Source organism: Varanus komodoensis, unplaced genomic scaffold (assembly GCF_004798865.1).
Source record: "Varanus komodoensis strain SLA01 unplaced genomic scaffold, ASM479886v1 scaffold52, whole genome shotgun sequence".
NCBI lineage: Eukaryota > Metazoa > Chordata > Lepidosauria > Squamata > Varanidae > Varanus > Varanus komodoensis.
In genome coordinates this window covers 3,368,197-3,394,979 of record NW_025336114.1, presented here as the reverse complement: position 1 = coordinate 3,394,979, position 26,783 = coordinate 3,368,197, and the positions used below count along the sequence as shown (strand labels likewise).

At 39.2% G+C, this 26,783-nt stretch overlaps 1 protein-coding gene across 6 annotated transcripts in view; it reads left to right on the top strand.

Moving 5' to 3' along the window:
* RALGAPB (Ral GTPase activating protein non-catalytic subunit beta) overlaps window positions 1-19,905 on the top strand; it is a 92,529-nt gene extending 72,624 nt beyond the window's left edge. For 5 of the 6 annotated variants that reach the window (XM_044447626.1, XM_044447627.1, XM_044447625.1 and 2 more), the window contains 11 exons: window positions 524-630; window positions 1,593-1,745; window positions 2,962-3,171; window positions 3,750-3,908; window positions 5,351-5,516; window positions 6,048-6,170; window positions 10,947-11,083; window positions 11,741-11,849; window positions 12,051-12,129; window positions 13,598-13,746; window positions 14,490-19,905. In XM_044447626.1, coding sequence (XP_044303561.1) covers window positions 524-630; window positions 1,593-1,745; window positions 2,962-3,171; window positions 3,750-3,908; window positions 5,351-5,516; window positions 6,048-6,170; window positions 10,947-11,083; window positions 11,741-11,849; window positions 12,051-12,129; window positions 13,598-13,746; window positions 14,490-14,683 — 1,586 coding nt within the window. In that variant the 3' untranslated portion in view covers window positions 14,684-19,905. Of the gene's footprint in view, window positions 1-523; window positions 631-1,592; window positions 1,746-2,961; window positions 3,172-3,749; window positions 3,909-5,350; window positions 5,517-5,618; window positions 6,184-10,946; window positions 11,084-11,740; window positions 11,850-12,050; window positions 12,130-13,597; window positions 13,747-14,489 lie in introns of those variants that run through there. The other variant, XM_044447631.1, reaches the window with a different exon arrangement.
* The last annotated feature ends 6,878 nt before the right edge of the window (window positions 19,906-26,783 follow it).

Sequence of the window (26,783 nt, the reverse complement as noted above, 5' to 3'; positions counted from 1 at the left end):
TCTAGTGCAGAAGCAGTATGCTTCTTAATTCCAGTTACTGGGAAACATAACCAGAAGGGTGCTATTGCATTCATGTGTTGCTTGTAAGGTCCCCCCCCCCAAACGTTGTCCACTTTCTTAACTGGATTGCAGGTATTTAAGCAGGATTTAAAAAAAAATCTTTAGGTGTACGACTAAAGTTCTTGCAGCCTTGCTGTGAGCATCTGGGACCCTAGGAAAGTGCTGTTTACTGTATTCTGTATTGGAAACATTGTGGAACTGTCTGTTAACTGCTCCATTTCCCTATTAACCTAAAAAGAACTTTTTAGTTTCTCTTTTTAAGGGAGGAACCCAGGAATTCTGCCCTCCCCCAACTGCATGTTCTGCACAGAAAGGAAGAATTATGTTTTTATTTACAATTGAGACTGGTTTCTGAGTTTGCCAAACTATAGGACTGACTTTATTTGCTTATATATATTACATGCTTAATTTGTGTCTATTACTGTATTAAAGAAGCTTTCATGCAAATACATTTCTTCTTCAGATGACTTTTTTCCTTCAGTCACAATTCTGATCCGTGGAATGTCTGGAAGACATGCATGGGCCCAGCAGCTTTGCCTTTTGCCAAGAGGAGCCAAAGCTAATCAAAAGGTCTTTATCAAAGCTCACAGTGAATATAGTTTGCTCTGTTCCAAAACCACTTACCCACCATTGCAGTGAGGAAGCTGTTTAATTCAGATGTCCTGAATTATCTGAGTAGCAATTATATTTATCTTCTGCATTATCCTGGTGACATACATACATGTGTGAGTTGTTAAATATCACATTTAATGATTATACAATTTCATAGTATCCAATAGTAGCAACCTACTCTGAGAGTTTGGATGGAGTGGGAAGCATGCATTAAAATTTCTCTACAGTAATTGCATTGCTTTGTTTGGGGCTGTCACGCAAAACAGTATCAGGCTGAAGCTGACTAAACAAAAATTTCTCATAAGCAGAATTTTCATATTAATTATCTTCAGATGCCTTATTACAAATAGTTCCATAATACATAGTAAAGACCTTGAAAATGCTGTCTTAAAACATGAATACAGACAACCAGTATAGCTTCCAAAGAATATTTAGAGCCACTTTCATATAATTTAGGGGCAATGGTTGCACTATGTGAATTAGTATCCGTATCTTCAAGCACGTGGAAATGTACTGTAATAATACTTTTGTGTATACTTGTAAAAATGAATATCTTCAGGCATGGGTGTGACTTACTAGTATGTACTCCTTCTCTCAAAAAATGTTAAAACCAGAAATCATTCAAGACCTGTACCTTTTCATCTTTGCTTGCTTGATCTTGGTTTTCTGTTTTGGGATAAGTTCCAAATTAGAATCCAGGCATACAGTATCAGAATCAATATCCAATTTATGATAAACCATTAGCAAAGTTAATTGCTATTGGTTATTAATAACTTTCAATGTAAAACCTCCCCTTTCAAAAAAACCCCAAACAACTTTCCTTGGTATTTGATGCAAAAGTAAATTGCTATTGAATTATCAGGAAATATTTGACAAATTTCTAAAAAAAATGAGATTTTTTTTTCTCTTTCTGAAAGCAGATGTTTGTCCCAGAACCTCGACCTACACCTAAAAATGATGTTGGAGTAAAATATAGTGTGAAACACCGCCCATTTCCTGAGGAGGTGGACAAGATCCCTTTTGTGAAAGCAGACCTGAGCATTCCAGATTTGCATGAAATAGTTACTGAGGAAGTAAGAGATTTATGCTTTTTTATTTATTTCCTGTGTATGTGGCTCAAGAAAAGTGGCTGGTCATTGTACTTGAGGGGTTATTGTATTCTTCTTAGCAAATTTTACTGCTTTAATTGTATTCATGCTGATCTCTCCAACTAAATAAAAGTACCTGATGCACCATAATCATTTCAGCAGTCCTATCTATTGACATTCTCCCTGGTGTCTGTATGGAAATGCTGCTACTGCTGTTAAATTTACAGCATGCCTTTCTTCCTTTGCAAGGAATTCAGAACAACAGTGTACAAGGTTATCCATCTTTCCATTTTATCCCCAACACTAAATCAAGCATTGCTGAAGCAGATGTTGGTGTCAGTTTGGGACAGAATATCCCGCTGTCCTTAACCCTGTGCAGGCATTTATCTGTACTCAAATAGAACTAAAGTGAAGAGGTGATGTGGGTACAGATACATCCCTCCCTTTCAACACCCCCACATACCCAGCTGCCTTGTAAGAGCTTACAGAACTTCCCTGGTTGAGAACCTTGTCTTACAGGAACCTTTGCAGATCGAGAATAGGCATCACCAGTCTTTTCAGACCCATGGATATATTTAGGAATCAAAGACCCTGCTATGTACCACTACAAAATATCTCTCATGGAGAATTTGGCTAGTCGCATAACAGATGCTTTGGGGACCTGGCTAGTCAAAAGTTTGCTAAGGAGTTTTTAGTGAGAGAAATTGTGAGGCTAGAGGCTGGGAGGAAGAGAGAAATAGCAAGGCAAAAAATACAGAGCACTGAAAGAGAAAATTTAGAGTTAGAAAGGAAAACAAGACTACTCTAGCATATTCCAAGGGGTTTAAAAATATTTTTGAATGGAGTAGAGTGAACTTCATGGCTACCACTGATTTAAGGGGATTACAGAAATGTTAGGAGATGGGGCTTACATATGACCCTCCCCACTTTAGCTCTGCCCATGTGCAGGCAAACTCTTGCATAGGGTTTTTATTCCTTCTGTATCCTGTGGAGATGAAAAGTCAGGGTAAGGGCTGAACAGTTGATAAACATCAGTTGTCAGAATTTTATTAGAATGTAAGAGCAAATATGAAGCAGCTTTTACTGGTACTCAGCTCCAGTATTGTTCAGCTTCCCAGAGGAGGTACTACCACACTTAGTGGGTTGCTATTGCACTCAGCAAATTTCGATGTCTGAAATGAGAGTGTTAAATACATTTCAGCTGGAGGAGCGGCATGAGAAGCTGAGAAACGGTATGGATCAGCAAGTTCTTTATGAGAAGTCTATAGATCAGCAGATGGAGGATGAATGGAGAAGGAAGAATTTCCCTGATCCAGTTACAGAGTGTAAGCCACCACCTCCTGCACAGGAGTTCCAAACAGCACGCCTCTTCCTCTCTCACTTTGGATTTCTGTCACTGGAAGCACTGAAGGTGACTGGAGACTTTACTTGACATTATACAGGTGGTGTGGTTTTGTTTTGTGCAACTATCACAGTTGATGTGACTATTATTTAACATTGGTTCCAACAGCTTATGCTCTTTATTAGGCAGAACTTATGCAATCAAGCAGAACAATAAACAGTAACAAATATTATGCAGATTATTTTCAGAAGAGTTGGCTATTGTGATGCCATTTATCTATGCAGATGGAAGATTGAGTGTGAGAGTGAAGGAGAGGGTCTTATATGCCAGACTTTCAGATATACTCATTATAGAAATATTCCGTGTTTCTTCTATCATGAAATTGAAGGCAAGGTACATGGATACACAGTTCCCAAGTAGCCCCATGCGCAGACATGGATCAGACTGGATCTCCTTATGCATCATATGCTTTCATACTGTGCTCTGGGACTACTGATATGAGCTCTTCCCCCGAACAAGCAAAAAAATGCATCTTATTGAATAAGTTTGTTGTATATTAACACATTCAAATAGCTCATTATAGTTCATTAATAACTACAGAAGGACATGTAGAAGTATAAAAGCTTTACTGCTTCTTTGTTGGTTAGGAACCTGCTAACAGCAGACTACCTCCTCACCTGATTGCACTTGATTCTTCTCTACCTGGATTTTTTGATGACATTGGTTACCTGGATTTGCTACCATGTCGTCCTTTTGATACTGTTTTCATCTTCTATATGAAAGCAGGCCAAAAAACAAGCCAAGAAGTAAGTAACATGTTATTTTGCTTTAGGATTGCTTTTACTTTAAACAGCAGGTACTAATTGGTGAGAATACACGGGATAGTAAAAATATATGTGCTGGCAATCTAGGAGAGCTTTTGTATCACTGGAATTGTGAGCCCTGGAACTGACTTGTACTATGTTATGATGCAGTGCTTTACATATAGAGTTTTCTTGCCTGTTCACAACTAATATTATGCCATGGTTTTATGCTGCATTCATAAGCTAAAACAACCCTGAGCAAATGTTTAGGTTCATATGCTTTTTCATCCTTTCATGCTGCCAGGAGGAGGCCTTAGAGTTTGGTTACACTTTTACTGAATTCAGAATCAGTCAAGCAGGTTTAAACCAAACCTAATTAGTTTAATAAAGTTTTTCAATCAGTGCTTGGCTAGCTTGACTTTTTCCAGCTTGTGCACGTGGACCATGGTTTAATGTTGGGCCATGGTTTAGCATTACATGTAACCACCCAATATCTAAGCCATCTGAAAAGAAAATTGTTGTTCATTTATGTAGTATCATCAATGTAGATAGCACTTTACAGTTTCACAGAAACCTGTCCTTACACCTTCCTTATTTTTGCTTCATATTTCACTGTAGAAGGTTAGCTCTAATGTACCATTGTTGAAATATACTTCTATAAAAAGAATAGGACCATGTCAGGATTAGGTGCACTCTTGTGTTTTGAAAGAAAGACAAATCAAAATTCTGCATAATAACACATGTTCTGTGTTAATAAAAGCTGGAATTTGTAGTCTGTGTAAATTATGCATATTTGTATAGAACATGTATTATGTATTCTTAGACTATTTTTTCATAGGTTATTCTGGTTCTCCTAGTTACGGAGAAAAGGAAAGTGTTGTATAGAAAATCTAAGCCATATTTTCTACCCAGTAGAAGTGGTGTTTTCAAACTCCTCGAGCTTCTGAATTTTGTGTTCATACTTGGTGATTTTTTTTACTACTATAAAAAAGGAAAGGAAAAAATGATATTTTTAAATGATATTCAGATATAGTATGTTCCATCTGATAAACAATGGTTTAAACAAGCTTTCTTCCTGATGTTCTTAGTTTCATGGAAGCTATAATTGTTTTATTAAACCAGATTTTCCAAGTTCTTTGATCTGTGGTTAAACACTGCCTTGAAATGGTATCAAACCAGTACCAGATCCTGCTTAGACCATAGCTTCCTGGTTTGCTTATCATTACATTCTGTGTTCTTTCTTTTAGCATAGGTGGCATGTGCTTCCTTTCTTGCTGATAGAGATTACTTGTACAATACAGTTACTTTACATCTTAACTTGTTGAACTAACTAGGTAGTTTCAGGACTTCACCTGCAAACACCTTAAAATTGGGGAAGATAATGTGTTTTTTTAAAGTACATGTACAGTGTTCTGTTCTTTCTGCAATACTTTTTTTCCTTCCAGATTTTAAAGAATGTGGAGTCTTCCAAAAACGTTCAACCACATTTCTTAGAGTTCTTGCTTTCTCTTGGCTGGTCAATTGATGTGGGAAAGCACCCTGGATGGACAGGGCATGTTTCAACTAGTTGGTCCATTAACAGCTTCTGTGACGAGGAGGGATCTGAGCAGGGTGAGAGGCTTTTTGTAGGGAGCTCTTTGTGCTTTAATAATCTGTGCTATTAATATTCCAGAAAGGGATAACATTCTGAAGCAGTTCTTCCTTCCCCTCCAGTTAATTCAGTGCTCCCTGCAGAAAATTGTGCACTGGATATGAAGAAGAGGGGTGACTGTATGTTCACTGCACTATCATCCCAATGTGATTTGCAGGAAAGGGATCTACGAGTTTCCAAATTATGTATGACTTTAGGAAGAGAGATGGCCAGAGAGATCCAGCATTATTGCTCTTTGCATGCTTTTGTTAAGATAAGTAGTCCTGGTTCACACATCCTTGAATATATCTGTAGGTGGTATGCACACAACTGTATCTTTGCTTGAAACAGATAATTAATCATGAGTTTGGGTTGGAAAGCACACTTAGAGTTAAGTATTAAAGCAGGAGGAAGAGCTAAAAATCCTTGAGAAATAAAGCTGTATTGACAGGCTGCATCAGCAAACAGAAAGACCTTCCCTCTGACTATCCTTTTATTTCTTTCATTCTCAGATGAAATTATTTCTTTAGAAGACTTTGGGGCAAGTATCTTCAATGGGCAAAAGAAAGCACTATATTATGCAGATGCTCTTACAGAAATAGCTTTTGTCGTTCCTTCACCTGTGGAGTCCTTAAGTAAGTGTGTTCTGTGTGTGCCTCTGTTGGTTCTGTAGCTGATCCAGAGATGTTTTGGCCTTATTAGGACTGCATCATACATTGCACTAGAGAGGTACATGTGAAAAATGTTGTGTTTGTCCACCTGTACCTTGTAACACACGAGGTACAATATGATTCCCCACCCCACCTTAGTGCTTCAGAAATGTGTTATAGGGAGCCACAGGTGGCTTCAGTTCTCTGTGTCTATTTCTGTAGTCTACACATTGCAAAAAAAAAAAAAAATAAAAAATGAAAAGCAGTCGTTACCTGCTAAACTCTTAATAGATACCCAGTTTTACTGCAAAATACTACACAACCCAGGTTTCCTAGAGAATGTGGAAGAAAAAGGTTCAATTGCTGGCATTTCCATTCAGAAGGACCAGGTGACAGGAAAGAATGCATAGAGAGCTGCTGTTGGTCAGAGTATTGGGCTGGATGGTTTAATAGTTTGATTCTAATATAAAGCAGCTTTCTCCATGCTAATATGTGGAAGGCATCCCAAATGGGTTGTTGCCTCCTGTTGCCCAGGAAATGTGACAAAACAATTGTGTAATCTGTTGGTCCTTGGTTCCTCCCTACTTCTTAGATCCTGCGTTTCACTCAAGACAAACCCTCTACTTTCTACAAACTCACTTGTTTTCATCTTTCTTGACCTCTTAAAATCTTAATCTTTTCTGTATTTCCTTTCCCTGTTTTTAAAAAAGTTCTTTATGTTTTCACACTTTGCCTTTCCACTTCTTAAAACCATTTCCTAAGACTGTAGAAAAGGGCAAAACAAGCACACATCTCCAGATTATTAGGAAACCATTGAAAGACAAAAGCAGGGGTTCTTATAACTGGAGTGCAAGGAAAGAAGCCAGTGCAAGAACATCAGTCTGTAGGCTTTGGCAGCTTGTTGAATCTCTCCAAAGATCAAAGGAGCATCACAACCAGGGAAGAAGCAGTCAAGGTGGAGGGTGTCAGCACATCCGAGGTTTTGGACCATGCCACCCTCTTGCAAGATGATGTGGAGCTCACCATCAGTCCAGAATTGAATTCAGAGAAGGAGGAATCAGCTCAATAAATACCGGGCACTGAAACTATCAGGAAGGTGAACTTGAGGAAGTTTCCACTTCTGCTGGAAAATCCTTGCCCTAAGCAAGAGGCCATTTTGGATAGCAGTTGCATTCTGCGCTACCAGAGTACAACCTTTCGTACCCCTACACCTTCTACTTCCAGATAAGGCACTAAGAAACTTTCTGTTGCACTCTTAATGGTTTCCTCAAATAAATGAACTTGTACTCTCCCAGCTCACAAAGGTTGTGCTGGATAATTACAGAACAGGCACCAAAGCACAACTGCAACTCAAAGACCTCCAAGTCTTCTTCCAACTCTTCTGCAAAGAGTAGAAATAAAAAGCTGTACAAAACCCAGGATAAAAATACACAGCATGGTGAACCTAGTACTACTGCTAGTCTGCAATCCCTTGCAGACTTCAAAGGAAGACCCTTCAGGGTCATAGACCACAACAGTAAAACTCAGACTATTTTTTTAAAACTGGGCATTATCCTGCCTGTGGTTTCTTCATGCATTTCTAACAGGAACTCAATTCAGATAGAGAGAAATTGAGTCGGGGGGGGGGGATACTGGTGGAGGCAGTCATAGAAATTGATGAGGAGAATTAATTAGGTAGATACTTTAACAAAGATGACTTCTTGCCTTTACTGTCCAAAGTAATGGCTTCCCTGAAGAAGCAGGAAAAAAACCTATCATCCAGAGAAGCAGCAATGTTCCCATGACCAGAGAGATAGCTTTTCCAAGTGCTTTCAAAAAGATCATAAAGAATGGAAATTATCCCTTCAAGGTAAGATGGATGCTAATATTTCTCCAAAATTTTATACACTACATTATGGAAGACTTTAAAACACCTTTGGTAGATGCTCCAATAGCAACACTATTTTCAAGGAAAATAATGCCAAAAGGAGGAGATGCTCCCCTCAGAGATAAGGGAGAGGGAACGTCTGATACTACATTAAAGTCCACAAAGCATCAACATTAGCACTAAAAGTCTCAGCTGTCCCCTGCTTTGCCAGAGCTTCCAATCTGTGGGTAAAACACATAATAAAGGACTATATCAGACTTTCTTACAAAGACACCTAGTAAAGCTCTTTAAGCCATTTACCTTCTTAGCTGATGAGACAGTCCTGCAGTTTTTGCCTGCTTTAGGCAACTACTAAAGATTATATGTCTCAAGCACTGGAATGTAGATGCTGCTTCCAGAGCAAATGTAGCCTCTGTTCCCTTCACAAGAGCACATCTGGTCAGAGAAAAAACCTTAAAAGGACTTCTTATAGAAAACAATGACAACAAACAGATCATGTCTTCCTCATCAGAATAGAAGAAAATGTCTTCACCACGATGTACTCTTGTTCTTTTCTGACTAATCCTCCTCCTGGCCCAAAAGCTACAGATTTTTTAAACCAGCTTAGTCAAAATCATGCTTGCAATCCAATGACTGCCATTAGTAATTCTGCTAAACCAACCACTTTTTTCCAGTCATCCAAACTAGGACAACAGCAGTTCTGACCTCCACCCCGCTCCCCAAATCCATCAGAGCAAGACTCCAGAATGGGAAAATTCTACATTGGATCACTGGATTCTAGACACCAGTAGCAATGGCTACTAAATAGAATTCAGGACAGAACCCTTTCCCAAGCTTATTCCTTCCCCAACATCATCCATTACCAAGAGCCACATTGTAAGAAAACCTGTGCAACACCTACTATGAATAGGTGCAGTAGAAGCAGTACCACCACAAGAAAAAAGTGGGGCAAATACTCTTCTTCATTGTTCCAAAACAGAAAGGAGGTTGGAAAGCTATTCTGGACCTTATATATACCTCAACAAATTTGTCAGGTACAGATGCCAGTCACAAAGGCCTGGGAGTCTACTGCAAGTGCCTCAAGGCAAATGGCTTCCATGGGAAAAGAAGAAAAACATCAGCTAGTTAGGATGCATAGCAATACCCCTACCCTTTGAAAGATTTTTCACATCAACTATAGTTCCCCCACATCCTTATACATACAACACTATGGCCATGGTGTACATGATTTGTCAACTAGGTACCAAACTGTATTCTCTTCATCTAGATATTAGACCATGGTATTTTGGGCTGAGCAGAATTTAGCCTTCATCAAAGCATAAGACCCTGAACCACACCACGGATTTTTTGAGCCAACAACAATCAGATGGAGGGGAGGGGAGCCACTGTGCTGCAACCTTTGGAGAAATCTAGCCATTTTGGCTCATTACTTTGACCAGTTCATTTCCTGATTCACTTATAAATTCCCAAGTCTTGTTTCACAGTTCCACTCTTACGGAATCAAAGGAGTGGACATACTCCACAGCAACTGACCAAAGGAAAAACTGTACTGCTGGCCTCCATTTCCATTCCTAGACAGAATGCTGAAAAAGATCAGAAAAGAAGCAACTGTAACTAACTGTAAACCTGTTCCTTCCTGCAGACCATTATTCTTGGAAATCCAAACCCTAGCTCAGCAAAGGCTAGGGTTTTTACCTTGGAAGTCAAACCTCCTGTCTCAAGTATCCAGTTCTCCACTCAGATTCACAGTAGCCCCAACTAGTCACCTGGCTACTGAAAGGTCAATCTAAGTATTAATGCACCCTTAGCAGGAATTTGGAAGGCTGCAACCTGGGCAAATCCAAATCCTTTGACCAGGCATCATAAAACCAGCTCATATGCTATGGTAGATGTTTCCTTCGGAAAGAGAGTTTTCTGGCAAGTACTTATACCATAATAGATTAGTTCAGTCTAAATTATACTCCCATCCTATTGGATTTTATCTTTAGCATATGCCATTGTGGGGTATCTTCCTCATACCAGCATGGAGAATGGAACATGGATAGAAATTGGGAAATTTCCTTCTGTGTTGGAGTGCAGAAGGCATCCCAACTATACCATATACTTTTTGTTGAGCCTTCTACCCTGTTTCCATGGGCGTTTGCTTCCATATCCACTGGTCAGACATACTATAGCATATTGTTATTGTTACTGTTATTCTGTGCATTTATCATTTACTCCAGTCAGGAGATACATGTGGGCCTTTCTTCTGAGTTGCAACTATGAACTGGACTGTCAAGGAGAAGCCTGCAACAAATGAGAGTTTGTGTAGCATACTAGATAGAGTGTTGGATTGACACTTGGTCATTAGGTCACTGTGTGACTTTGGATGCATTACAGACTCTCAGCCTAACCTCCCTCACAGGGTTGTTAGTGTGAGGATAACATGGAGAGGAAGAGAATCTTGTGAACTGCCTTGCATTCCTTGCAAGAGGAAGAAAGGCAGGGTATGAATCTCTGATAATGATAGAACAGTCAAAAGTTTAGTAATATGGTCCCTGCTTTTCCTGAGCAATGGGGAAGATAATGTGAGGTGCTTCTGCGCACCAACCCATAAAGAACCTTCTAGGTAAGAAGCAATATTCTATTTTATTTTTCTATTTTCACAGTAAAATTGCACCAATACAATGGCATTTGGTCTGGCTGGTACATGTATTGGGTGTGGACTTAGAAAAACTTGGAGAATTATAATTACAATAATGTACTTGGCTAGTGTTGAGTAACCTGATGAAGCCTTCAAGCAACAGTATTAATGTGCATTGACCTAATTTTGGGAAAGTGCAGTTAGTTGATAAGCTGCCAACCATTATATCCAAAATGTGATTGCAGCTCATGCACTCAATTTTGGCTTTCAGCGGATTCATTGGAAAGCAATGTCTCGGACCAGGAAAGTGACTCCAATATGGATCTCCTACCTGGGATATTAAAGCAGCCAGCATTGACACTTGAGCTCTTCCCCAATCATACAGACAATATCAGTTCATCACAGAGGGCAAGTAACATCTATGTTGATCAGTGAAGGGTTCTACTTTATATACAGGTTGTCTTCTGCCTCTTAACCAACTCCTGTAATTAAATAATATTGCTTTTATGCAAACAATAATTACAGAATAATTTTCTAGCAACAAGCTGAAGAGCTGGGCAGCCATCTGAGAGGGATGATTTAACTTGGAGGTCCAAGCTGCATTGAGGTTGGACTGATGGCCTTTTTGGCCCCTTCCAGCTCTACGAAGGATTCTGTGAAATTTTCTGATATTCTGCAATAACTAAGGGCCTTCCTATGGAATTTTTAGAACGGTAAATGTTTGCACTGGCATACAGTTCATGTCCTTCTCCCAAGGCTGCATTTTTTATGGTAAAGATATCTATAGAACCCTTCAAGTGCACTATTTGGATGGGTGGGGGGATTTCCCTTAGTATGCTATTGTGCATGAGAAATTAAAGGTTAAGAATGCTAAAACCATGGGAAGTATTAAAGATTGGGCTTGTCACCAATGCAGTGTTCAGTGGCTGAGGGTCAGAATAAATGTTTCCAGAAAAATGTTCATAATAAAGTGTGTGATATAGGCTGGTACTTGCCCTGAAACATTTAGATCAGGGCAGATGGTACATGCATCTGTAATTTTGATTATCTTTTTATCTGCAACAGCTCAGTCCAACTTCCAGATCAAAGAAGTTGCCACAGGGCCGAGCTGTTCCCCCACTGGGACCTGAAACCAAGGTGTATGTGGTGTGGGTTGAACGTTATGATGATATAGGTATGTGAATATTGGGGTTTTACTGCAAAGAGCACATGGGACTAAGAACATCTGTCAGATACTAATCATTTTTAGCTTTAAATGCAAGTCACTTAATTTGACTTGGTTTCTGATTTTATGTGCTCTCTTGTCATTGTTCTTGCTACTGCAATGAAAATGTATCTGACTATTTAGCCTATTGTAAGTATCTTTGTCTTGCAGAGAACTTCCCTCTCTCTGACTTGGTTTCAGAGACCAGCACTGGAGTAGAAACTACAACAAATAGCAGCACCTCATTGAGGTATGACTACATTTCTCTACTTTCCAGCTCTAATTTTTAAAATAACTTCTTAGGAAAAGTAATGTGTTGACGTACCCTTTTTCCTTCTTTCTTGGAACTAGCCTGCTCATATGTAGCATGTGTGTGTTGTTCTGTTGCTGTAGCTGAGATTCATGACCCAGGAATATTTTGGTGTCTTCATAGCACTTCTACTTTCAAATATTATGGTGTGGGGACAGGAAATTATTCCTTTAATGATAGTGTACCCATGATATATGAGCCTATTGATCTAGGGGGATCCAAGAAATTACAAGCTGTTTAACTTAAAGTCTTTTCTGAGTAAATTGATTGAAAGTTTTATTGAAGATAAAATTAACAAACACATAGAAGAACAAGTCCTGCTAAACATGTGAATAGGGGAGTTCTGGTACACTTGGACTTCCCAAAGGCTTTAACAAATTTCCTCCCAAAGATGCCCAATAAAGCTTAGCAGTCAAGGAATAAGAGAGGTCTGCTTATAGATCAGTAACTAGAACAGAAAGCAGGAAGTAAATTTTCCCAGTGGAAACAGTGGGGTCACACAGGAAGCTTTGCCTTGGGCCCAGTGATGCACAACTTGTTCATGAATGATTTAGAGTTAGGAGTGTAGTGGAGTGATGCTGATGACACCAAAATATTAAGGGTGGTTAAAAAAAAGTCATTGCAAAGAACTCAAAAATGATCTCTCTAAAATGTGAGAATTAGGATCAAAAATGCAAAGATCATCCAATCGAAGTATAAAGTGATGCATGTTGAACCCAAAACATCCCAACCATGTATAAACTGATGAGACCTGAGCTACAGGTGACTGGCCAAGAAAGAGAGCACAGTGTTGTGGTAGATTGCTCAGTAAAAACATCTGAGTCATGGCTGATGTGACAAAGACAAATTCCATTTTGGACATAATTTGGATTGGATAAACTCATGGAGGATAAGGCTGTCAATGAGTACTAATAGCTATAGGCTACCTCCAGTATCAGAGGAAGCACACTTGTATACACCAGTTGCTGGGGAGCATGAGGTTGATAGTGCATTAATGTCCTGCTTGTGGGTTTCCCACAGGCAGCTGACTACAGAATCTGTGAATATTGGACTAGATGGAAGTCCGGTTAATTTAGCCTGGTTCTTCTTATGTTCTTACCTTCATACTAACTTTGATTTCCATTAAATGCAGTGGTTCATTAGGTTGTAGTTAGGCTACATGTAGTGAGCTCTCATTTCTTAGACTTCTGATCCACCTCCCAATTCCTGTTGACTTTTGATGACAACATAGTCGTGATTATCACCTAGGCTTTGTCTGTTCTGGTGTATTTGGAAAAACAACATTCAAGATGCTGTTGTCGTCTTTTCATTTATATTGTTTTTACATTTTGAAACATGATGTTTGTCAAAGTTACTGCCATTTTTAATCCTTAAATGTTTGTTTATATTGATAACTTTTTTATTTAAGGTCCTCAACTCCTGAAAAAGAAGTTCCAGTTATTTTCATCCATCCCCTAAACACTGGATTATTCAGGGTAAAAGTGCAAGGAGCTACTGGGAAATTCAATATGGTCATCCCATTGGTGGATGGGATGATAGTTAGCAGGAGAGCTTTAGGTAGGTCTTTTGAATTAATATTTGATTATTAACTTGCTAGCATCTGTTAATTACCTTAGGCGCTTTCCCCCATACCAGCACCAGACTACATTTGAGGCTACAAATGATCTCTCTGGAAAGTAAAAGCGCCCTTCTTTGTTTTATACTTTGTTTTAAGTATCTTCCTAGGGCTGCTTTTCCAATGAAGCTGGCAATCTTGGGAGGCTTTGTCTGGGATGCTCCATAATTGTGGCCATGTATAAAGGGACACCAGAGCTTAGGTAGATCAATTACAAATATGCTCATGATATTCTGATGGTCACTGGAGAAGACAATTATGCTCAGGAAAGTTGAAGGCAGAAGAAAAGGAAGATCAAATCTGAGATGAATTGACTCTATAAAGGAAACCACAGCCTTGAATTTAAAGGAGCTGAGCATGGCTGTCATAGTTAGGAAATTTTGGAGGGTTTTCATTCATAGGATCTCATTAAGTCAGAGACAACTTGATGGCACATAACACCAACATTTTGATGGTGGTACCATTGATTTTCTTTCTCCTAGCACTTAGAAAGTACAGTCTAGGAAAAAAACAATCCAGAGAGCCACAAGATAGAGTAGCATGAACATGTTGCAAGTCATCTTCTACAGCCAGATATAAAACCTTTTAAGTATTGAGGATTTTTCTCAAGCAGTCTTAAAAATAAACTTCCTGAGAGAAGTAAGCAGCATTAACTCTGTTCTTTCTTTTTGTCTTTTCACTTAAGGTTTCTTAGTGAGACAGACAGTAATAAATATTTGTCGAAGAAAAAGGCTGGAAAGTGACTCGTACAATCCCCCTCATGTCCGTCGAAAACAGAAAATTGCTGACATTGTCAACAAATACAGGAACAAACAGCTGGAGCCAGAGTTTTATACCTCTCTTTTCCAGGAGGTTGGGCTCAAAAGCTGCAATCCTTAGACCAATATTCTCCCTGAACAATTAGATCAGAGCTTGGTGTCTATGATAATGCAAGAAATCTTTCCCCTCTTGGAACTCCTGTGTAAGAAACCACAACTTGAGCATGAATTCTGCTTCTGCTGCAAGGAAGCAATGTGGACTCAGTCTAGGCTCCCACCCTGCGAACTTTTTGAGTACAGCTGCACACACCAGTTGCTACAGAGGGACAAGCTTTTGCCATCAATTATTATTTGATGATAGACAATAGACTGAATGTGTAGCAGAGAGGCCTACACATGGTGTACTTCTCACAATTTTCCACATTCACATATAATGCCAGATACTGTGTATAGAACTAACAACTGAAGTTCCATACTTGGTTTCACTAGCAGGTTAGGCTCAAGTGCAGATTTCTCCAGAGACCTTGCAATGCCTTTTTTTTTTTTTGGGGGGGGGGGAGGGGGGGAGGGTTGACTTGCTTTTCCACTTAGAAGCAAACTTGGTACCAGATTTTGTTGAGCCCAAAGCCAGAGATCTCCAGTTGGCTCTTTCTTTTCTTCCTCCTCTAGATCCAAGGTGAATGTACCATGCACCTGTTGCTCAAAGTATATTTTACTTTTGTAATTTGCTATGCCTTCAGCCTGCTGTTGGCCTGTCTGGAGTAAAACTCCTGAGCTGTTTGTGAGGGGAAGAGGGGGAGGAGCATGGCTATGTGCTTGACATCCCACTGTCATTTTTAGACAAAGATGTAAAGCCCCTTTGTGGAAATGAGGAATATGTCTGTCTTGCCTTATAGATGGAAAACTTGCTACAAATAGCTTTATTACGAAACCTGAATGAGAGATTTATGAAGTGTAAATGCTATTTGCAGAAGGGAACAAGTTCTACATTTCAAATTCTACATTTTATACTTTCATTACAAAAAGGCAGACTTTGTTTTAAAACTGAGTACAAGACATTGCTATGTACTGTTGCTGGAAGCGGTGAACTATCTAAGTTAAATGTCAGGTCATAAATTTGTTCTTGAATTTATCTGCTAAGTATGTGCCCCATCATGTACTTCGGCATTACTACACCTGTTGGAAATGAATTTTATTTTATCCCAAGTTTACAAGTATATTTGGCTGGAACTAGACATTACAAAAGATCCATTGCTTCCGCAGTAATCAGCTGGCAGTGTTGTTATATGTGCACACACTACTGCCAAGTAACTCTTAGTAATACAAAACATCTGATGTAACATTGCTGCAAGTCCCTCTGATCTCACTTAATTTCATTGGCTGCTGCATTGTCTATTACTAGACATTACTGAGAGGCAAAGGGAAAAAAGATACTGGACTGCTTTTTCAGTGGTGGCACTTATTAGTCTACTGTCATGTCTAGTTCTGATGCTAGACAGAGAAATCTGCATGTGGCTTTAAGAAAGAAATTGTTAGACAATTGAGTTTTCTTGCTGCTAATACTTAAATGTAGGTCAGATCACTGTTGCTGATTAGAACTTTCTGCATCTGATAAAAGAATTTGCAAATCAGCCTACACATTTTGCAAATGAAGATAATTGCCTCTGAAACAAAATTGAGGGGGGTTCAAAAATGGCCATTTGTATTTGTGGAAATATAAAATTAGTCCTAAGTATATGTATTTAGAAATAAATCCTGTTTATCTCAATAGAATATGATTCCAGTTAAGCATATAGTAAGGTATGTAGGGCAGCAAGAATTACATTCGCAACTCAGATTGATGCTTTTGTCTGTGATTTTTTTTTAAACCATCAGCCATATGATGCATGGCAGTCAAAACCACTTTGATGAATCTGGGAGGGTGATTCAGCCTCCTGCAGCCCCCCCCCCAATCCCATATGCCCCCAAGATGTGTTCTGAAGAGCTGGGGAGCCCTCTGGGGCAGGTTTTGGGTAGTTCAGAAGGCTTAAGTGGGGAAGAGAGGTCCTATCATGCTTGCAAACCTCCTCTGGTTCAATATTGGATTCAACCCTCAACTTCTAATATTTAATATGCCTTTGCAGAATTAATGCATCTGCAGGTGACTTGCAATTGACCATGCAGTATTCTTTGCTTTAATGCATTAATTTCTGTTATGGTAACATGCACAGCCTGCCTTTCTTCAATGGGCAAGCCATTTTGTTTTCTGCAGCAAGTGAACCTCTCTCTAAATGGTAGTGAACACAGGTTATTGGGTCTCTCCTTTGTCTAAAATAATGAATATGGTATATTTGGTTTTCATGCCCAGGTAGGCATATAGCATAGAATGTGAATGTCAACCCTGTTGCTCTTTATGACCATTTTAAAGTGTTTTGCAAAACAGTTAAAGTTTTTTCCCTAAACGTTGATATACAAGGAGGTAACTGAGAGCAGTAAGCAAACTAGATCAGTAGAAAGTGCAAAAGGTTATATTTTGAAAGGTTAGGATGCCAGGGAAAAGCAATTTTGAAATTAGCTGTGGTATTTCATTATTTTCTTTCATATGGCTGAATCATACTAAAGAAGCTAGTGACGATATGTGGAGTAGTTTGTGAACAAGAGCTCCACAAGAAACTGGAAATTTTAGTATCTTAAGAAGGATTTCCAGTGAGTATATCTGTATTAAAATTACTCTTTGCAGCATTACTGGCTTCTTCACTCATGAAATAAAAAGTCTGTCCTTACACAACAACTGAGATACTTTTTGTTCATAAAAGTTATCACTGTGGCCTTTTTGAAGAGGAAAGTGACTCGTATGAAGCAACCTAAATTAGGGCTTTGGATTTCTTAGAGAAGTTTGAGCAACTGATGTTTTCTTTACACTGATCTAGCATGCTAATAAATATCAGCTATAGGTGCAGATCCAGTTGCCAGTATTTTGAAAATAAGTGCATGTAACAAGGCCCCTCCAAATATCTGGCATATTTGGTGGTTCTGCTTAATACACACACAGGAGTGGCAAATAGCACTGCCAGCAAGGATCCAGACTTGTCTTCATACTGGACATCTGCTAGTATTAGATTAGCACAGCCTTTTTCATCCTGGTGCCCTTCAGATATTCTGGATCTCAGCACCCCTCAGCCACAGACAATGTAGCCAGTGGTAAGGAATGCTTGGGGTTGTAATCCCAAACAGCTAGAGGGCACCAAATTGGGGAAGGCTAACCTGGAAGATGAGCACCTCCCTTAACTGTACACTCCCTTAGGTACTGTTCAGCTCTGTAAGATGACCTGTCACATCTAGTCCATGAAATAAATAGCATGACAAATGCATGAGTACCAAAAAAATGGCTAAGCAATTGGGTATCTGCATATAAAAATAAGTTGTAAGCATAGTTACATTGTTTGAACCATATATGTACTTGGGCAAAGCCAGTAATTTGTATTATGGCTAATGACTTACCAAACCTTCACTTTTACTTACAAAGGTGGGAAAGAAAGCAATTAAACCTACAGCTGTTCTTGAACAGGTTAGAAGCATGGTCAGCTTTGGTAATCAGGACTTTAAATCAATCGCTTTAATTATATCCTTCCAAGCTTAAAAGTCTGTTCTCCAGTAAATTTTAGTTTATTTAACTCTGCCATGAATCTACAAGAATTGCTTGTACTGTAAAGTTTTTTCCTCTTTCTTTCCTCCAGGAGATTGTGTCCATTATGCATGTCTGTATTTATCCCCAGAACTTGACGGGACTTCATAATTTGCTTGAAACAGCCTTAATTTAGTTAATATTTTTAAAGGTCTCAAAACAGACATGCTGTCTTGAATCCACTTGACACGTAATAAGTGCACCTGACTTGTGCTTACCAGCACACGAGTGTACTCAGTGTTGAGGCCTAATTTTGCATGAATTACTGTTGTTATTAGCAGAATAAAAAATGCTACATAGGGAAATGCAGCAGTGACCCCACCAAACTGCACTGAGCAATTCATGGAAATATGTAAGGGCTCACTTTCACTGTGTTCTCCCAGATGTTGCATAAGATGTGGTCCTTCTGTTGTTTGTACAGATACTGGTTGTCTGTTTTTTGTATATGTGTAAAAGAGAAGGCTTCCAAATGCACTGATAAATTTCTGTCACCTGTGCGTAGCTGTTGACTGACTGCAATAAAATGTTCTATCTAGACCTCTCTAAAGATGGTTGCATTTGAAAACAAAATGGTTCTGTTAGCTCAAATGAGACATTAGACTTGATTGTACATAAAGGAACCATTGGGATAAACTTTACATTTCCAACTTTCATTTCAATAACATCCAACAGGATATTTAAAAGAACAGACATTTGTAGAACAGACTTTCTTACAATTTATGCTGCTTGTTTCCTATTACCATTTTATTTGGTTTTCTTTATTATGGACTGTTTATTTTCATTCTAATCTCTTGAAGAGATACAATATTAGGGCTACAAATATTTACCTAGTCTGTTTCTATTGTAAAGGTGTTATGCTCACAGTCCTCTTAATAGGGCATTATGGTAATATAAATCAAGACAGTTAAATATCCTCTTCACAACACTTCAGTAGGAAAATTCCACTTTTAGTACCTTTTTAATAAAGAGTTCCATTTAAGAAACATAAATCACCTTTCCTAAGGAGGTCCTTCAAGGATATTTTAATATAAAGCAAAGGATCAAACAGGGAAGAGACTGTAGGAAAGCATGTCTGACAAAGTAATTATTTTGTATGTGAGGCAATTGTAAAGCAACTATAAAAAGAAACAAAAAAGTTGTCTCCTAATCCTCATCCTGAGGTGATAGGAGTGCTTTGAGGATTGGACTGCCTGTTATTTGTAGTCACCTCCAGCAAGGAGGTATACAGTTGTCATGATGTATTTGAGATGCTCAGTCTAGGAGAATTATAGGACTGCAACATAAATCATGAGCAAAAATATAACTTTTATGGTTGTACAATTGTTAAAAGGTATCTTTGAAGGACATCAGGATTCTTGCAGGAGTGCTTGGAAGGAGATGGACAGATACCATGTGCTTACAAATCATGTACAATTGTGTATAAAGTTCTGTATGTTGCCAAGACATGACCTTTTTGTTCTTACTGTATTTTCTGTAAATATTCCTACCACTAAGTTGTAAAGACAGACTGTAAATACAAAGATGTGAAGCTATGTTCCTCTGTCTCTCTACTTTATCTCTTGTTTAAGGAAGGCACAAAGGCTTGTTTGTATTTATGCCAACTCTTTGTCCAGAAGAAACACATCAAATACTGAATGTAACACAATTAGTCAAATAAATTTTAAAGATATTCTTCTGTACTAAGCTGGTGGTCTTCAGTTTGTGAGCTCATTCTCTTGTGAGCAAGAGTTATCTTTTCATATAGAAATGTGAATGCAAGTTACATGAGAGATGACTGTAGATATTACTGGTAACAGTAACTAGGAAGTACTTCAGACAGTTATTTCTACTGTGGGAGTATAAACTTTCTATCCCAATTTTCACACTGTGCTGCCTATGTTCCTGAATAAACCACTTTGTGACCAGTTTGCATACAAGAACCAGAGTACAGGCTGAATATGGATTATATTTGAATTTTGGATAGTTTTTATGCACAAATCCTATGCTTCCCAGTTCAACTCTGGGTTGTTAACCGACCCTAAATCACAGCTCACCCTCCTGCAGTTCTTACATAGAAAACAGATCTCTATAACAGGACTACATAACTTGTAATATCTACAGCAGTCCTGAAAAGGTTTGCATTGGGACTGAAGCTAAGGATCACTGAATTGCCTAAGGCTACCTAGTTTTACTCATAGCAGAAAATATTTAAATAGAATTTCCTAGTAAGCTCATAGCTCAGGTTTTTTTCCTGCCATGCTACACTGTGGGAAGCTGTCTTACTCTGGGTTCAGACCATGGGTTCATCTTGCCCAGTCCTGCCTGCAGTGGCTAGCATAGCATCACTTCAGGGCTTTAGACAAAAATCTTTTCCAGCCCAACAGATACCAAGAATTGAGCCTGGGACCCTTTTTCATGTCATTGACGAGTTCAGCCTTATTGTCTTGAAGTATCACTCTAGCATAGTTTTCCCAACCTGGCATCCTACCAATAAAGTTAATCTACAATTGGTTGGTCTTCTGTTGTCTTCAGCCTGCCTGTCCAGAATTCCATTCTGTGTGGAGAAGCTAGGTGAGCAGGGCTAAGCAGCAGCAAAAGAAAAGTTGCACCTTGAACTTTCTGATCTTGAGCTACATTAATAAGTAGGACTGTTGCCAGGTGTGCACAAATATAGATGCCTTTTACTTGCTCAGTCCCTAATCTAATCATGCTATCAAAGATGCATCCTGAATTGGCAAATCTAGAGCTCTGGTGAAGGAAACCTCTATTGCTCTCAGCAAATACATTAGTACCCACTAAGGTAATGACCACATGCTACCTAGCATGTCCTAGCGTCAAGGACAGTCTGATGGTTCACAGCATCTCCCATAAGGAGAACTTTGCTTGCCTTCACTCTAAGAAAAGTAATGCCTACATTCCTCTTTCTCTGTTCCTCTTTCATTCTCTCCTTTCTCAATAAGATATCCATGGCACTCACAGTACTGCTTATATTTGAATTTCTTCCCCTCTCACCCAAGTAAGATCTGCATGTGTGTTTGGTGCTATTACCATCCACTCTTTTTGATGTTACGCTACTCATGCACTATCTTGCTTTAGATTTAACCAAAGAATTGCCAGTCGAAACTGACTGCTTCTCCTTTAATCAATCTTTACTCTTTGTAACATAGCTGCATATTAATTAGTTTTTATTGATTTGTAATAAAACTGTATGTTCTTGATTCTTATCTTTTGTCTGTCTGTTAATTTCCATTGGTGTGTTACCTACCTCTCCATGGCATGATTTTTAGTGAAAGATCTGAAAAACACATGTTCTTCCAGTACATGTAAACATTGCACCTGTAGACAAGGGCACAGAGTACCCATTAAGCTTTGAGTGTTTCTCTGTTCAACTACACTAACAGCAATCAACACCATGAATGTGATTTTGCATGACTTGTGCTTTCTTCAGGCTGTTGATCTCATGCAATACACTGCTGCTGGAAGTGCCCCCAAATCATTAGTTGTCTGAAGAATTAATTTGATCACAATTCATGGATAACAAAAACTTTAAAATATTTCAAAATGTAAGCAGAAACCTCAGAAGGCATCTATTACAATACATGACTCCTGAACTATTACTAATGAAGTAGATATGATTTATGAACAAAATGTACAAGCACGTTTTTATTTTATAGTTTTCAAACTAAATTCTGCTTGAGTGTAGATCAGATTAGCTCATAGTCTATCATTTAGCAAATCATGCAATTTCTCATTTCTAAAAGGAAGACTGCAATGTTCAAGAAATGTCCAAATGTAACAGTTTGGGATTAGCATGCGGATTCACGTTTCTTCGATGGTGTCTCACCTTTTGTCCTGAAATGTTGACAGTTTTCACCTGCCAGACCTGTAGTTTGTCCAACTTCAAATGCTTTTGCACATATTTATGGTGCAAAGGAGCTGTATTCAATATGTACTTTTTTCGAAGTAGCTACATTTAACGCCCTCAGTGCGGCATTTCTCACTTCTTGAGGGTCCTGTTTTTCAAGATTCAAGTCTGAGTTCCTATCCCTATCGCTTCTCACAAAATTCCCATCAAATAGTATGTGGAAAGGTGGCCAAGCAGTTGCAAGAAGTACTGTGAAATAGTGCCTTGCCCTGCAGGATATTTGTTAACAAAAGCTGAATTGGCCACCCCCACAGTCACTCCTATATTACCACATAAGGAATCAAATGTTCCTCAGTCTCTGTCACAGTCAGCTCTATCACGGCTGTATGTGTGGGTAAAGCCTTGACCAGGAGCCTCCTATAGCTGAGGAAGTTTTGATGGGAGCCATTGTGCCAGTGCACATGTCCCTGCTGGATTTTGCCTATTCTCTTTTATTTTGTTCTGAGACAAAACAACCCTTTTTCTTCCCTCATTCTCTTCCGGTCCTCTATTTCTCTGGCTGGTGTATTTGCTTATTTGTATTTTGCTTGTTCAGTCTCCACAGTCACCTGAGCGCATTTTGTGCTTCAGGCCCTTTGCAGAAGTACTCCCACTGTGGCAGTAAACTCCCACCATTCTTCGTCTGGGGGAAGGACATAAATGGAATCCTGCTCATTTTGTCAAATTTCTACAAAACAACTGAGATGTAATACAAGCACATGGCAATCGTGAATGCTTTCTTATTGAATCCTTCCAAGACTTGAGTAAGAATGCTATTTGGCTCATAAATGGTTTGTTGTTTGTTATGCTAGTTTCTGGGTTAGTCAGGGGTATGCTTTCAATTCCTCTACTCCTCTAAGAACCTCTTCAGATGAGCCCGTTTGATTTGTGTTTCGTGCTGCAAATGGTTTGAGAAGCTCTGCAGTCCTTTGGCTGTTGGTGGTGATCAACCACTGTTTATCTAACGTTTTGTTTCTACTTTTACCATTTTGTTTTTAAACAGCAACAATCCATGCTGTAAAGAGGTAGATGAATTACATGCTTCCAGGTGAGAGTAATTCCTACAAAATGAAAAGATGATTTGGGGATATGAGGAGCTATTTTTAAAATTACTTTGCATTGGCAAAGGCGTTCAAACTAGTCTTCACAGAGTACTAGTATGCCTTGGCAAATCAAGGGGTGAAAAGTATTGCTTACTCCCACGGTTTTTTCTTTGCTGGGGCCTATTGATGCATAAAACGGCATTAATCTTCATGCAAAAATAAAGCCATTCTGCCTTGAATTCCATGGATTCTCTGTTCTCAAGAAGAGAGGTGCATTTTTCAGTGTAAAAATACATTAAAATAAGAGTTGGTGTTGCCTGTTTTCCATATATCCTTATCTAGTTCTTTTCAAATGCACTCCAACACATCTAGAGAGCATCAGTTTGGGAATTTTCAGGATTTCAGAGATACGTAGTTCTTCCCCAGCCCTACCCAGAGATGCTCAGAACTGAAACTTGTGCATGCAAAGTTCCACTACTAAACCAAAGGTGTATCATACAGTTGGAAGAGACCTAAAGGCCATAGGGTCCAAAAGTTCAGTGTAAGACTCAAGTTGCCCATCCAGATTTTAACCAGGTCTGACCCTGTTTAACTTTCAAGATTAGGCAGGAACTGGCACTTCAGGCTATACAGAAGTATAGCTATAGCTTTCTGCACAAACCACAAGGTGCTATTTTATGAGGCCTTGCTTTGATGCCTGGTTAATCCGGCCTCACACCACAGCAACTGAGCTGAACATTAGAACTTTCCAGTGGTGCTTAACTCCTAAGGTTTCTATGAGTTTGCTCCTGGCTCCAGAGCTAACAAGATGGCTTGCAGAAGTAACATCTGGCTGCTCTGAATAATGTTTAATATAAATTTAGACACAGGCAACATGCTGGTTAGACACAATTGTGAGGTTTAATTGAGCAAGGCTTACAGTAATTTACTTAATAACTTTTTGGATGTTTGTTTAGCTGGAGGAAAATGTGAATATTATTCTTGGTTGAAGCAATTAAACTCAGCTGTCGGGTTCTGCAGCAATTGTTCTTCTGAATGATCATGCAATGAGTGTAACTGTGCAGGCCTCACATCTGTTAATATTGGCAGAGAAAAATGTATGAGTTCTAGACTCAAAGGCTTCCATGCCCTTTAACCCCACCCCCCATGTGTATAGGTATGGCTGCAAATCGCAATCGCATAAGGCTAGGGTTAGAAAAACGAGGTGTCCTGGTATGATTTTGATGGTTGGAATGTGTTTAGCATGGGCAGAAATGATGCCTATGCAGAAAAAGCTACTCAAGGAAGGCTTTTTCAAAGTCACCCTCTTGTCAGTGGAACTCATACGACTCATACGAGGAAGTCCTCATCTCAGGGCCTTTTCAAGACAAGGCACAGGGGCAACTGCTCCCGGCCTCATATTTGAGCAGGACCACACGATAGAAAGGGCCACATTAATGCTGCACTGCGTTCTTTTTCATAACCTCACAACTTAAGCTCCATAAGCTTAATACGAAAATAATGATAAGACTTACTCTACAGGCAGCAGTAACCTTCTGGCTGCATCAGCAATATGGTTGCAGCCACAGGCATGGCTAATAGAAGCAATCCAGCCAACCATATTCAGACATATACTATGAGGTCCACAACACAGTACCTACAGGAATCTTTGCGCTCCGAATCCTACCTGACTGCTCTTCACGCTCTCCGCTCCCTTCACCGCACAATTCTAAATCACAAAGGACACAGTTCTCTGCTCTCCTTAACACAGCTTCCCCAGGCCCACTTCTACTATTCCGATTGGTTTGGCCATTAACCAATCAGAATCACACGCGCTCGCGAGGGGCGGAGAAAGGTCCGTTCTAATAAGCTCTCCTAGCAGAGAGTAGGCTCAAAACTCTTTCCTCGCTGGACGGAGACAAATGCTTAGAACTGAGAGAACAGTTCTACCTGGATGGAACTAGCAAAGGAAAGTGTGAGTCAAAACTGGACGCTAACAGCAGGAGAGTATGTGGATTTCGACAAGTGGGGAGGACAAGTGAGAAGCTGTTCCCGTGCCTTAATGGAAAAAGGAAAGGTAGGAACTGTGGGAAAAGAAAAATGGAGAACTTGGAAGAGGGGGAAGCAATGATGAGCCCATAATGGCTTATGATCGAAGGGAGGAGTAGGGAGAGAACTTGGGATACCGAGAACCAATGCGGGTGGGGAGGGGGAGAATTGGGAAGGAGAGGGAAATAGCCCATGGTGATCCCAAGGGTCTTTGGGCCAAGTAGATTGTTTCACCAGTGATTAATCCTCTCTGTGACTTATTACCAGGTTTGGTTGGTGTGATGCACAAACATACATATTTTCTGTTTTGTCCATAGAATGGACTCTTCTGAGACAAAAATCTAGTGTTGTTATGTAACCAACACTTCATATCACAGCCATACATTGGCTACTAAAGCATACAGAAGAATTTCAGAACATCAGGCTATGCTTTATGGATTGTGTGGTATCACAAGCAATTATGGGTGGCCCTGAAAGAAATGGGGGTGCCTCAGCAACTGATTGTCCTGATGCATAACCTGTATCATGGACAGGAAGCTACTGTTAAGACAGAATATGGAGAGATAGAATGGTTTGCTATAAGCAAAGGCATGAGACAAAGGTGCATTTTATCACCTTGTTTAATCTGTACACAGAATATACCATATGGAAAGCTAGATTAAAATCAGAAGCAGCAGCAAAAATGACAGTAATTTAAGATTATTAAATTAAGAATGCAGGTAATACCAAAATGCTGACAGAAATTAGCAGTGAATTGAAATGATTCCTAATGAACATGAAAGAAGAAAGTGAAAAAGCAGGATTGCAGCTGAATATTAAAAACAAAAATTACAAGTACCGAAGAATTATAGAACTTTATTGTTAACAATGAAAACATTGAAATTGTGAAAGATTTTACATACCTCAACTCAGTCATCAGCTCAAATGGAGACTACAGTTAAGAATTTCACAGACTGAGCCCTGGAAAGGCCACAACAAAGGAACTAAAAAATATTATCAAATGTAAGGACATTTCACTGGAGACCAGGGACAAGTTCATTCACACTGTGGTATTCCCAATCACTATGTGTGGGTATGAAAATTGGACAGTGAAAAAAATATCCCAACCTACCATTCAGGGATCCATTTAATTACCTCAAAACTTTACCACCTTATAAAGCTTGACCTCCTGGGCTCCTAATGCAACCCTCCAAGATTCCTCAGGCTGCATCCTCTTCCTGCAACCATTGATGGTTTGATGGTTTTCCAATTTTATCACCTGAATACTTGGAAAATAACAAATGTTATGAACACAGGAATATGCTATAATCCTGCTTGAACTGTAATCCGTCCTGGCATGAAGCAATGAAACATTTCAATTTTGTACTAGATACAGTGCTTGCAGATAAGAAATTCCTTTGTTCAGTATCCTTGGGATGTTTACACAAGTGAGTTGCTTACTACTGTAAGTAGAACAGAGGGTTGCATTGGGAAGGGAAGGTCAAGCACATCTGGAGAAAGCAGCTCTGCTTACACAAGATTGCTTTACCAGTGTTGGAAGATAACTTTGTTCATACGACATGTTTAAGGGACTTCATGTGAACTAATATAAGATGCAATTATC